Below are 13,130 nucleotides of genomic sequence, written 5' to 3'. Positions count from 1 at the left end.
ATAAATTCCCAAACTTTAAGCCTTGAAGGAACAAGGATTAGATGAGCAGAGTAACTCTGCCTGGTTCTGCCTGCCACAATCACTGGATGTGTGTTGTGTGCGGCATCAAAAACCAAACTGGAGCTCAGACTCTGGCCAGAAGTTGGCTCTGAAGAGCTTATGTTCAGCGTAGAGCTGTGGGGGTGGAAAGTGTGTATGTGTGTGGGAGAAGTTACACACAGATTTCCTCGGTTCTAAGAAGTTTTGTGTTCTCTCTCCAAAGCTCTACAAAAGGTTTGATCTCCCAGGAACTCCCCCAGAGTCTATGGGGAGAGGAAGAGACTGGAACGTGGACCTAATTCCCAAATTCCTTATGGCTAACGGTAAGTGATCCTGAGCTCCCTGATGTGCCTTGTAAGCTCAGCCTGGTGTCAAGTGCTGGAATGGAACAAACCTCGCTGACAAATCCTCAGCCTCTAATCTGTGTGTTCCAGTGCTGGGAAAGGTCTTCAGACCAAACCCACCCTCTGTGAGGTGGTTATCAAGTTTGGGGGCAGCTCCTTTGCCAAACCCAACCACTTGCTGCTAGAATCTCGTCCCTGGAGCTCAAAGGGCTGAGTGTATTGTGCAGTGCCAGCCTGGCTTGAGGTCACTGCCGTGGAGAATCTGACAGATCCCACCCAGGGCTTGGCTGCTCTCGTCCCACTTACTTCCAGTTTGCTGTGGGGATTGACCATGGTGCTGCCATGGAAGGGATTGTTCTCTTGGAAGAGCAGCCTTGGGAGCAGCTGTGTCCTCGTGGCTCCTGGCTGTAGACCAGCTGGGTCACTTGTGTCACACCTCCTCTGCAGGTCAGTTGGTGAAGATGCTGCTCTACACAGAAGTCACTCGCTACTTGGACTTCAAGGTGATCGAGGGGAGCTTCGTCTACAAGGGAGGGAAGATCTACAAAGTTCCTTCCACTGAGGCAGAAGCTTTGGCATCCAGTGAGTAGCTGCACCTTGTTTGTTTCCTCCTGAGGCTCCCGTTCCCTAAACAAAGGCAACACCCACATCTTGGGTTACTCTTGATGCTCCTCAGGGGAGCATCCTCAGGGTTCTCCTGCGCCTGTTTGACTTCAAACACCACTTGCAGTGTGAGCCTTGAGCTTCCTGAGCCTTGAGTTAGGGTTTTATTGGAGCTCTCAAAGGGAGCCAGCAGAGCTGCCTGTTCTGTGGCCCTTGTGGAGAGGCTCTCCCTGAGAGGTTACATCTGGGGCTTGTGCTCCCAGTTCTGCCATAAATGTTTAGTGTTGGGCCCTCGTTGGGTGGAACTGTGTGTGTGAAATATTGCATTCCTTGGGAGGCAGATTGCAATGACTCGTTCCAACATGTGGCACCTGGCTGAAACCTTAATTGTCCACTTCAATTGCACTCTTCAAATAAAACTACTGCTCATTTGTAATAGCTTAGGAAATCCCATTAGGAGCCAGTGGAGAGCATTCCAGTGGCTCCCAGTGAGGGTGGTGAGGCACTGCACAGGTTGCCCAGAGCAGCTGTGGCTGCTCCATCCCTGACCATTCAATGATTCTCTGTTCTTGGGTTTGACACCCTGAAAGGTGGAACTAGATGATCTTTATGATCCCTTCCAACCCAAGCCATTCAGTGATTCCGTGCTTGAAACACTCATAGAAAAGCCACTTGGCAGCTCCATGAGTGCTGACCAGCCACTTTGTTTTCAGGCTTGATGGGCCTGTTTGAGAAGCGTCGGTTCAGGAAGTTCCTGGTGTACGTGGCCAACTTCGACGAGAACGACCCGCGCACCTTCGAGGGTGTGGATCCCAAGAAGACCACCATGCGTGATGTCTACAAGAAGTTTGACCTGGGGCAGGATGTGATAGACTTCACAGGCCATGCCCTCGCTCTGTACAGGACTGATGAGTAAGTGGAAGATCCTGTTGCTCCCCAAACCATCCGAGGTGTCCCATGTTGTCCCTGGGTGCTGTGTGGATCTCTAATGCCGGGCCCTGTCTGAGGGGATGGTTAAACTTTGGGTTCCTTGGGTTAGTGATGCATTTCCTTCCTGAATTAAACTCCATGTGACACTGAGTGCTCCCAGAAGGGAACTCCCAGGGAGATAGTGCCAGGAGGGTGGGGAAGGAAACCTCACAGGAAGTAAATGTTTTCCTCGCTGAGTGTGTTCTGGAAGTCTTGGTTTGGAAAACATCTCCAATGGTATAACTGTCCTCTCCAGCTATCTAGATCAACCCTGCCAAGAAACAATCAACAGGATTAAGCTGTACAGTGAGTCTCTGGCCAGATATGGTAAAAGTCCTTACCTGTACCCCCTCTATGGCCTTGGAGAGCTGCCCCAGGGATTTGCAAGGTGAGAACTTCAGGTTTGGTGTTTCCTCAGCCCTGCTGAGGCACCTGGTGGGGGTTTGGATGTGTGGAGTCAGTGCTTGAGCTTCCAGAATGTGGTGCTGCATAAAAATACTGCACCCATTAATGGTTCTCTTGGTGTCTTGGTCAAGAAGTGATTTCTCCATGTGAAGTTCTGCAAACCCACAGTGGTCATTGTCTGTGCAAGAAGTTGGATTTGCCTGTGTAGTATCACAGTATGTTAATGGGGTTGGAATGGAGATTAGAGATCCAATCCCTGCCCTGGGCAGGGACACCTCCCACCAGAGCAGGTTGCTCAAGGCTCATCCGACCTGGAATGAAACACTGCCAGGGCTGGGGCAGCCACAGCCTCCCTGGGCAGCCTGGGCCAGTGTCTCACCACCCTCACAGCAAAAACTTCTGCCTGATACCTAGTCTAAATTTCCCCTCCTTCAATTTACCCCTATTAAATGGGTGTAAGAGCAAGGTGTTGCCTGGAGCTCTTGCCCTATAGGACTGTCTGGGTTGCACTGAGATTATTCCTAGCTGGATAACTGCACTTAAACTCGCTCAAGCACCAGCTGATCCTGGGCAGAAAGACCAGCAGACAGCACGGGTGGTGGTTAAGCAGAGTAGAAGTATGAGGTGTGGGATCTGTCCAGGTGGACAGAGATGAGGGGCTGAAGGGCTGTGAGAACCCAGAGCTGTGGAAGTGCTGAAGTGATTCTCCTCTTGCAGGCTAAGTGCTATCTATGGAGGCACCTACATGCTCAACAAGCCCATCGAGGAGATCGTCATAGAGAACGGCAAAGTGGTTGGTGTGAAGTCTGAGGGGGAGGTAATGGTCCCTCTAGATTCTTTCCTTACTCCCACCCACATCTTCCCTCAAAACTGAGCAAAGGCAGCACAAAACCCATTTCAGAACTGTAGTAACTGCTGAGCTGGTGCTGATTTCCCTGTGCCTTGTAAGACACATTTATGTCCTTATGGTGAGGAGTCCAGCACAGCAGCCCTGCTCCAGGAGTTGGGGTGGAGTCTCCATGGGCTGCCAAGGTTGGCCTGGGAATAAATCAGACTGGTTGAACTGGAGCTGTCGTGTGTCTAACCTCAGTATGGAACCAGCTCTGCCCTTGACAATATTAGCTGTTCCAACAGCCGTGTGGCCTTCCCACAGCTTCTTCTGCACCTGGCAGGATAAAACCAGGAGTGCAGGAGCTGCTGGGAAGCTGTAAATGTGCTTCCAAATAGAGTGGGAATTCACAGCAGTTTAGCACTTGGTGGTGGGGTAAGATGTCCCTGTGAGTGGGGATGATGTGTCCTGGCCAGCAGCAGAGGTGATAATCCACCCTACAGACTGATACGTCCTAGTGCAGGTGTCGTGGAGCCTTCAGATTGCTCAGATACTAAATTATCACTGGAAAAATGAGTTTTAATGTCAGCTGGTCAATTTGGACCCATTTGGTTCAGCCAAGTTATGGTTTTAGACTGGAAGGACTGAGTTCTGTGGGGTTAGAGCTGTGACTGACCACACAGCTCTGTGTAGTAAAAATAACACACCAAGATTTGGGCTTCCCACGCTGAAGCAGGGAAGTAAGACCCAAGTGGCTCTTGGATTCCCTCAGAATCAGGCTGTTCTTGCCCCTGGGTGTCCTCTGGTGGTCACTCAAGTTGTCTGTGTGCAGGTGGCTCGCTGCAAACAGCTCATCTGTGACCCCAGCTACGTCTCGGACCGCGTAACGAAGGTTGGCCAAGTGATCCGGGTCATCTGCATCCTGAGCCACCCCATCAAGAACACCAACGATGCCAACTCCTGCCAGATCATCATTCCACAGAACCAGGTCAACCGAAAATCAGGTGTGTGGAGAGCAGGTCTCGTCGCACGTGGGATGAGGCACAGAGGTCCTTAAACGGCCTCACACCCACTGCATGCTCTGATGGGCTGGAGAGGTGGGAATCAAAAATCTGAGTATTTTATCGTGTGTTCAGGGGTTCAGAGCAGTGCTGGGAGAAGCTGGGGCACCTGTGGGCTGAAAACCATGTGAGGAACCCATGGCAGGAAGTGCCTCAGCCTGGCAGAAGTGGGTGAGGAGCATTGGGGTGCTCTGGGAGGGGTTGAGGGCTGTGTGCACGAGGGGAGGTGTTTCCTCACCCTTGAGAGGGGTGTCCTGGCTGCTGGGGACCCCAGCAGAGCTTGTCCAGGGACAGTCAGGAGACTGAGAGCATGTAGGGCTGCAGGGCCAGGCTGGAACTCCTTGAAGGTGGTCTTAGACCTGCAGGGTGATCTCTGAGCTGTGTGGTGTTTCCCCAGATATCTACGTCTGCATGATCTCCTCTGCACACAACGTGGCGGCGCAGGGCAAGTACATTGCCATTGCCAGCACCACTGTGGAGACTGCAGACCCAGAGAAGGAGATCAAACCAGCCTTGGACCTCTTGGAGCCCATCGAGCAGAAGTGAGTCCACAGAGAGCCCCTGTGCCCCTGCTCACCTCTGCTGTGAGCACTGAGGCCTGAGGGAGCTGCAGCCATTTGGCTGCCAAGAGGTGTCAAAACTGAGTTCCCTCTGCACCTTGACCCTCATGTGCTAAGCAGTGCCCCTTGATTTAACCGTCCCTGCACCCAGGCTGGTGCTCCAAAATATCCTGAGGCTCTTCTTTCTCCTTCCAGGTTCGTTAGCATCAGTGACCTGTTTGCACCAACTGACCTGGGGACTGAAAGTCAGGTAATCCCCGAGCTCGTGGCTGAGGCTGAGGGGGTGAGGCTCATGGCTTGTGTCTGAGGGGTGAGGTTTGAGGCTCATGTCTGAAGGGTGAGGCTCTAGGTTAGTGTCTCAGAGCCTGAGGCTCATGTCTGACGGGTGAAGCTCAAGGCTCTGTCTGAGGGGTGAGGCTGAAGGCTCTGCCTCAAGGGGTGAGGCTCCAGGCTCATGTCTGAGGGGGTGGAGGCTGAGGGTTGAGCCTGAGGCTCAGGGCTGAGCCCTAAACCGCTGCCTCTCCCCCCAGATCTTCATCTCGCGCACCTACGACGCCACCACCCACTTCGAGACGACGTGCGACGACATCAAAGACATCTACAAGAGGATGATGGGCTCAGAGTTCGACTTCGAGGAGATGAAACGCAAGAAGAACGACATCTACGGGGAGGAGGAGCAGCAGTAATGAGAATTCCCTAATTAGGAGAGATTGAAACGGGCTAATCTGAATATATAAGGAACTTAATGAACACTGTACGAAATTCACTATTGTAAGGCCTGCTTTTGTAATCCCATCTCGGAGAGAGTGAAGAGTACTGCACTGGTCATGTCCCCTCTTTGGATATCATGTGTTAATTATCTCATCCTAGTAGGGCTGCTGTCCAGAATCTGGCAAATTCCTGACTGATTTCCTGACTAACCTAAGCAAAAGGCAGACTGAACTCATGATGATTATTTTTGCAGACTTAGATGTTGGTGCAGATCTGAGATAACTCATTGCCAGCTGTGTCTTCCCTTTGTCTTTTTAATCATTTGTAAACCATCCTTCACAACCCTGTGCTTCTGGTGAGCTAGTAGATGTGACAGTGGTGTCACTCAACCCCTGATATCAAGGAGAATAGAAACTGAGCACTCCATTATTGTGGACAGCATCCCTAAAAAAAAAAAAAAAAAAAAGTCTCTTCCCATCAATCTTAACTCTGTGGCAAAGTTGTATCATGGACAAAACCCACATCTATTGTAGCAGCAAATGTTGGCTTAGTTCTGGGCACAGAACTTAACCTCCCACTTAAGCTTCTCAAACTGTTTACATCGGTTGGGACACAGCTGTGCCTAAGGCTCCTTTGTGTTTTAATCTTAATAAAAATGGGAGAGAACAAATGACAGAGCAGGCAAGATGTGGAAGTATTTTCTGTCCCCCCTGGTGGCTTCTCGGCTGGACCAAACGGCACTGCGGTATCGGTCTGACAGAGCCTGTGCTTCTCCTGCTCCTCACGGCTCCAAATGATTTCTGTACTGCGAAGTAAAGCCAAACTCTGGAAACCAGTCCTGGCCTCTGGTCTGATCACTTTGTGGGAAGAGCAGCAGCTCATCCCAAGATCCCTTGGGATCTCAGCCTGCCCAGGGTGGTGCAGAGCATCTGGTTCAGGGGTCACAGCAGTGGCAGGTTAAGGGTTGGACTTCATAGTCTTAGGTCTCCTTCAGCCTTGATCCTATGGTTTAGGGGTCACAGTGGCACGTTAATGGCTGGACTCAATCTTGGAGGTCTTCTTCAGCTTTGCTTCTAAGGGTGGGTGAAATGCCACCAAAGAGACAAATTTCCAGCCAGGATGGAGGAAGCTTTAGGAATGAGCAGTTCTAGCTCTCTAATGAGATTCAGAGGAGATACTAGGAGAAATGTTTTCCCTGTTAGGGTGTTCAGGCACTGGGACAGGGAATTGCCCAGGGAGGTGGTGGAGTCACCATCCCTGGAGGTTTCAGCGGGGTCTGGATGTGGCACTGGAGGATCTGGTTTAGGAGTTCCAGCAGTGACAGGTTAATGGTTGGACTTGATGATCTTCGAGGTCTCCTCCAAGCTTGGATGATTCTGATTCCCTGCTTGGCCTTCCCCCAGACACTTGCTGGAAGCAAACAATTGCTGCTCTCAGGGCTCTGAGTTCTCCCTGAATGAGATGCTCCTGGTCATGCCCTGGCTGGGCTCAGGCAGGCTGATGCCATCCATCCAGCTGTTGGGCAGCAGTTGTATAGTGAGGAGCTTTGTGCTTGTACCCAGTGCCAGGAAAATTGAGGGAATGCCTTGGAGCAGCTTTCTCCTGCTGTGCTGGGTAGGGTTGGTGGCAGAGGTTCCTCCTGCCCTTCAGCAGTTGCTGGAGCTCTCATGCTGTTGCTGTGGAGGAACTGTCACAGCCACAAGCCTACCTGTGGCTGCCCCTTTCCTTCCTCCCTCCTGGGCTTAGGGGCTTTTGGCACTTCCTCTTCCCAGTGCCAGTTCCAGGAACAACCTTCCCACTTTAGCTTGGTGGCTGGAGCAGTGGTTGGAGAAGTTCTGCTGTGCCTTGTACTTCTCTTGAACTGTGACTACTCAGTGCCAACGAGCTGAGTCTCCCCAAAGGCAAGACAAGTGGAAAATGAAATCCCTGCCCTAAATGCTGTTGTTACCTCTCTCTGCTGTAACCTGTTATTCCTGTGACTCTCCTGCAGGGAAGGCTGGATCACCCAGGAGCTCACACCACTGTCCTGCTCATTCCTTGGAGGCAAAGCAGAATAGAGCTAATTCCAAAGGTGGGAAAACCCCTCTCCTCCTGAATGCTGAGTGGAAAACCCTCTCCAGGAAGCAGAGGTGTGTGCAACTGCAGTTTCGTAAGTTTTATTAATCAAACCCTGTACAAAGTCATCCTGTACATAATGTCCTTTCCTCCTTTCCTTTAAGAGGACACAAACCCCGAGAGCAGCCCTGGCTGGGAGCTGAGGAGCTCTCTGGCGTGGCAGCACAGCCATAAATAAGTTTTATTTGTTCCTGCATCCTGCTGTGTGCAACACTCCCACCTGCTGGAATGTGCTCCAGGACTGAAACAGTACCAAGAGGCAACAGGGGTGAAGTGAAATGTAGTGTAGAGCAGAGGCTGCAGCTCTGAGGTTCCCTCAGCCCTGGGGCAGGGCCATCCCAGAGGTGTGAACAGCAACAACCATGTGGAAAAATAATGGATTCTCATTCCTATCCTTCCAAGGAGAGGCTCCTTGAAATGTATATCCTATGTCTTCCAATGTCAGCTGCACTAAGTACTTGCAAACACTCCAATAACTTAACTGGGTAGTGGTGAAGTAACCACTGAACTGTGGATGGCAGGGAGTGAATCCCTGGCAGGACCTGCATTTGCCATCTTTAAATAACATCTATATACAACACAACCAGCACCAACCTGCCCCCACCAGCAGCAGCACCCAGAACCCACGGGGCTGATGGGGCTGTCCCACTGGGACCAGAGTGCCCAGACTGGTGTCACAGGGCCTGGGGAGGAGCTGTCCTGGCTTCGCTTCAGCACCTGCAACACAGAGACAGGGCACAGGTCACTGCTCTGCTCCCTCCTCACTCTGGGCACTGCCAGCCCCGTCCAGAGCTTCCCCAGGGCACATCTTGGGGTGTTTCCCATTCCCAGTGGGGCCAAGTATGGCTCTCCTGGCTATGGCTGCAAGAGCCCCAAATCCTGGGCTGCACCCCAAGGGCCAAGGAGGAGATTCTCCCCCTCTGCTCTGCTCTGCTCTGCCCCACCTGGAGTGCTGCACAGCTCTGGTGTCCCCAACAGCACAAGGACATGGAACTGTTGGGGCAAGGCCAGAGGAGGCCACAGAGCTGAGCAGAGACTGGAGCACCTTCCCTACGAGGACAGGCTGAGAGAGTTGGGGCTGCACCTTGGGAAGGTCCCTGCTGTGCTGCAGGAGCAGCTGGAGCGCAGTTCCCTGCCTGCCACCCCTCCAGGAGCTGCTACAAGCCCTTTGGGATAGATCCCAAGCTTTCTCCCATACCAGTAGCTTCTTCTGAAGGGTGCAGCCACTTTCTGCACCATCCCCAGGAAGGTGTTGACATCAGCCACAAGGATTCCTTTGCTCTCCAGGCTCTCCCTGCTGCTGGTGGGATTTTCTGCAAGGGAAGGAGCAGCACCATTACTTCAAAACCAGTTTGTCCAAAAACCTGCAGAAAACATCTCCAAATCCCACTGTGGTTGTTCTGCTCTGCAAATGGGAGCAGATAACACCCTCAGCCCACCAAGGCCAGAACTGGGCTGTGATGTGAAGTCATCCACAGGCTCCAATAACTACCAGAGCTTAGCAGACTCCCAAAAATCTGTTCACATTGCTTTTTACTGCAGACACACTGCTCACACCTGACCCACACCTGAAATAAGTGATCCTAGCAGAAACAAGAGGAAAACAGAGTGTTTCTTGTCCCTCCTCCACCACCTCCCAGACCAATTTAAGGTGGTACTTGAGGACAACTGCACAGGGTGCCCAGAGCTGCCCTTACCTGTGAGGTACACAGCAAACCTGGTGCTGATGTGCTGCACCTGCAGGTCCAACAAGCACTTGATGTACTCAGAGCTGGGGGATGAGGTGGAGTCACAGCTGTGGTAGTGCAGCACCTCGATGAGATCTGCTCCTTGGCATGACTTGAGGATCAGGTGCTTCTTGTGGGCATTGGTGTCCACCCTGCTGGGACAGGAGAGGGGTAATGAGCAGGTAGGATGGGACCTGCCTTTCCATGTGGGTTTTTTTTTTTCCAACCTCGTGGATGCTTTTCCTCCACACTGGATGGAGAAGGCAGGAGCAAGTGTCACTGTATGGATAGCAGGAAAACAAAACGACTCCTTGCTCCATGCAGCTCCAACTGAATGTGCTGGTTTGGGCTGGGATAGGGTTAATTTTCCTCCCAGCAGCTAGTGTAAGGCTGAGCTTCGGGTTTGTGCTGGGAACTGTGAATAAATCAGGGATGTTTCCATGATTGCTGAGCAGAGCTTGCACGGGGCCAAGGCCTTTGCTGCTCCTCACACACCCTGCTGTGGGGAGGATGTGGGGCACCAAAAGTTGGGTGTTATCCATGGATAAGGCCATGCTGGGACAGGTGCAGCTCAAAGTAGCTGTGGATGTGTCTAGGCCACAGCAGGGACATCCCTGAGGAGAGTGTGGCTCGTGTACTCTGCTTGAAGCAGGTACACCCTAAGGGACTGCAGGTAGACAAGGGGAAGAGTTCACTGCAATGTCAAACCCAATGGTCCAAAGGGTTAAGGGTGGGAATTGCATTGGCAGATCCTTCAGACCAATTTCCTCTTTGTTCCTGTCCACATCACCCACTGAGAATTCCTCATCACTTCCCCAGATCCCACAGGTGATGGGACAAAAAAAGGATCAGCAAAGAGGCTGGGGAAGGTGCCCTGAGCTCCTGGGGGGTGTGTGCAGGAGCTGGTGGGAAGGAGCTCGGTTTGCTCTAGGTATGTGCAGCTCCTTGAATGGGATCTGTGCCTTTCCTCCAGCCCTTGCAGGCTGCAGCACTCCCTGAGGGTATCTCTGCCAAGGAGAGGGGAACTGCCTGATGGAGGTGCAGCAGGGGGCAGGAGCAGCTGCCAGAGCTCTGCCTCATCCAGGGTCACGTGCAAGACAAGGTTTCAGGCCATCTGATGCTCCCCAGCAGCCCCCCTCCTGCTGCTGCTCCACCTCACACAGGTATAGAAAGATCTGCTCTTGCAAAGCCATTACCTAAGGTCTTCTCGGAGCTTCTTGCTCTCCCTGTAGTGAAGGAGCCACTTCCATCTCCCACTTCTGTTCAGCTTCTCCAGCACCTTCACCACCTCCTTCAGCTGGCCTGAGGAGGAGAGAGCAAGAGCCAGAAGGTGACCAAGGGTGGAAAAAGGGCCTGGGGGGGGTCTCTGGCCCAATCCCTGCTCAAATTTTTGCCACCTCAGGTTGCTCAGGGCTTATCCTAGGTGAGGTTGGAATCTCTGGGATCCTGCCCTGGTGTCTGAATTAACCTGCTGTGAATTTCATGCCCCTAGTATCTAAACTGGTAAATGCAACTTGTCCCTGTCACCTCTTGTCGCATCACTGTGCATTTCCAGGAGGAGTGTGGCTGTTTTCTCTGTCACTTCTCATTAAGGAGCTGAAGACAATAAGGTCTCCCCTTTGTCCTTCCTTCTCAGTTAGGTATTGGGAAGGAATTCCTGGCTGGGAGGTGCTGAGGCACTGGCACAGGTTGCCCAGAGCAGCTGTGGCTGCTCCATCCCTGGGAGTGTTCCAGGCCAGGTTGGATGGGGCTTGGAGCAGCCTGGGCTGGTGGGAGGTGTCCCTGCCCATGGGGTTGGAACCAGATGGTCTTTAAGGTCCTTCCAACCCAAACCATTCTATGATTCTCCAGGCTGAACATCCTTGTACAACCCCTACTAGAGCCTCTGTTGTACTCTAGATGTTTTTGGAACCCCTGACCTCAACCCACCATCCAGATGAGGTTTACAATGTCAAAGCAGGAGCAGAGGATCAATGGAAAGATTTTGAAAGGTGTCAACCAACCAGTGGGCAAGGCCAGGAGCCAACACTGTGTTCACAACCGAAGAGAGAGGCCACAGGACTCACCCAGTGTCACTGTTTTCAACACGTCGTCGCTGGACACCACGAAGCCACCAGTGTGGAACAGCTCCTGGTAGGTGTGACCTGGGACATCTTCAGGGCTGTCCACCCCAGCAAACACCACGTTGGGGCACTGCTTCAGCTGCAGCAAGCATGGCACCTGCTCAGGGCAGAGAGAGAGGCTGTTCTGCACCCCTGAGACATCCAGGGAGCTCACCCAACCCTCTGCATCACCCCAACACTGCTGTCTCCAGAGCCCAAAGGCTGGGAATGGGATCCAGGGAGCTGCAGCAGCTCAGGCTGCTGCAATTCCACAGAGCCTGTGAGCCAAAGCCTGGCTGGGTAAGTCCAACCTCACCCCTTTGACACCTGGAGTGCTGCACAGCTCTGGTGTCCCCAACAACAGAAGGACATGGAACTGTTAGAGCAAGGCCAGAGGAGGCCACGGAGCTGAGCAGAGACTGGAGCACCTTCCCTATGAGGACAGGCTGAGAGAGTTGGGGCTGCTCAGCCTGGAGAAGAGAAGGTTGTGTGGAGAGCTCAGAGCAACCTGCCAGGAGCTGAAGGGGCTCCAGGAAAGCTGCAGAGGGACCCTTGGGTAGGAGCTGCAGGGACAGGACAAGGAGCAATGGGGAGAAATGGGAAGGGGAAATTGAGATGAGATCTCAAGCAGAAGTTTTTGCTGTGAGGGTGATGAGACACTGTCCCAGGTTGCCCAGGGAGGCTGTGGCTGCCCCAACCCTGGCAGTGTTTCATTCCAGGTTGGCTGAAGCCTTGAGCAACCTGCTCTGGTGCAAGGTGTCCCTGCCCAGGGCAGAGGGATGGCACTGCATGATCTCTAAGCTTCATTCCAACCCTTTAACACACTATGACTTGGGCTACTCCAATCTTTCCAAGGGATCCTGCGATTAAAAGACAGTCCTGAGAGGGGAAAAGAAGACAGGCTGAGGCATTACGTGGTGGATGTGTGAGGAGATGTCTTGGTTCCTGATGATGACCAGCAGCCTGTCCGTGTCCTGGCGCTGTGCTCCGCAGAAGCTCAGAGGTTCAACCTTCTCACAACCCTTTTGCTTCAGCAAGGTCTGAAACAGGAACCACGGTCAGGTGAGGATAGAGAACATGTCCAGGCACACATGTGCCTGAGAACAAGAGAGGATGAGACAGTGTCCCCAGCCAGGCACACTGGTGTCAATGACAGCTGATGTCTGCCAAGTGTGTTCCACCTGGTTAGGAAACCACCTTGAGCCTCTCACCATACCATGCATGGATCTCTTTGCTATTCCAGAGCAGCAAATCCTCCTTGCAAACATCCTCCCTGAATCTCCAACCCCTTAATGAGCTCCAGCAAAAAACACCCTGGGGGGTTGAGTTTGGGCTGCCTGAACCCCATCAGGTTTGGCCTGAGGGATGGTCAAGGGACAGGACAAGAGGAAACACCTCAAGTTGTGTCAGGGGAGGTTTACCTTTGATATTGGGACAACCTCTCCTGGAAAGGGCTGTCCAGCCCTGGCACAGCTGCCCAGGGCAGGGATGGAGTGACCATTCCTGGAGGATTTAACAACCATGTGGATGTGGCACTTGGGGACATGACCATTGGTGGCCTTGGCAGTGCTGGAAATGGTTGGACTTGAAACTAAAATAAAGTAGTTTTAGCTTGGATACTGTGGAGGAATTCCTGGCTGGGAGGTGCTGAGGCACTTGCACTGG

The 13,130-nt window shown here is 52.6% G+C and overlaps 2 protein-coding genes across 2 annotated transcripts in view; one reads left to right on the top strand and one right to left on the bottom strand.

Annotated features, from left to right (window-relative positions):
* The window catches only part of GDI2 (GDP dissociation inhibitor 2), a 6,758-nt gene extending 405 nt beyond the window's left edge, over positions 1 to 6,353 (top strand). The window contains exons 2-10 of the mRNA XM_009078072.1: positions 263 to 362; positions 831 to 965; positions 1,700 to 1,898; positions 2,212 to 2,343; positions 3,078 to 3,177; positions 4,022 to 4,193; positions 4,648 to 4,792; positions 5,006 to 5,060; positions 5,341 to 6,353. Of these exons, the coding sequence (XP_009076320.1) occupies positions 263 to 362; positions 831 to 965; positions 1,700 to 1,898; positions 2,212 to 2,343; positions 3,078 to 3,177; positions 4,022 to 4,193; positions 4,648 to 4,792; positions 5,006 to 5,060; positions 5,341 to 5,496 (1,194 nt within the window). The 3' untranslated portion in view covers positions 5,497 to 6,353. The remainder of the gene's footprint in view (positions 1 to 262; positions 363 to 830; positions 966 to 1,699; positions 1,899 to 2,211; positions 2,344 to 3,077; positions 3,178 to 4,021; positions 4,194 to 4,647; positions 4,793 to 5,005; positions 5,061 to 5,340) is intronic.
* A 1,993-nt stretch (positions 6,354 to 8,346) lies between these two features.
* The window catches only part of FAM208B (family with sequence similarity 208, member B), a gene marked incomplete at its 5' end in the record, with an annotated part of 22,185 nt that continues 17,401 nt past the window's right edge, over positions 8,347 to 13,130 (bottom strand). Inside the window, 6 exons of the mRNA XM_009078073.1 lie at positions 8,347 to 8,353; positions 8,835 to 8,949; positions 9,334 to 9,515; positions 10,560 to 10,665; positions 11,430 to 11,583; positions 12,380 to 12,505. Of these exons, the coding sequence (XP_009076321.1) occupies positions 8,347 to 8,353; positions 8,835 to 8,949; positions 9,334 to 9,515; positions 10,560 to 10,665; positions 11,430 to 11,583; positions 12,380 to 12,505 (690 nt within the window). The remainder of the gene's footprint in view (positions 8,354 to 8,834; positions 8,950 to 9,333; positions 9,516 to 10,559; positions 10,666 to 11,429; positions 11,584 to 12,379; positions 12,506 to 13,130) is intronic.

Source organism: Acanthisitta chloris, unplaced genomic scaffold (assembly GCF_000695815.1).
Source record: "Acanthisitta chloris isolate BGI_N310 unplaced genomic scaffold, ASM69581v1 scaffold23297, whole genome shotgun sequence".
In the NCBI taxonomy this organism is placed as follows: Eukaryota; Metazoa; Chordata; class Aves; order Passeriformes; family Acanthisittidae; genus Acanthisitta; species Acanthisitta chloris.
The sequence above is the reverse complement of the archived record's forward strand: the minus strand, read 5'-3'. Positions and strand labels throughout refer to the sequence as shown.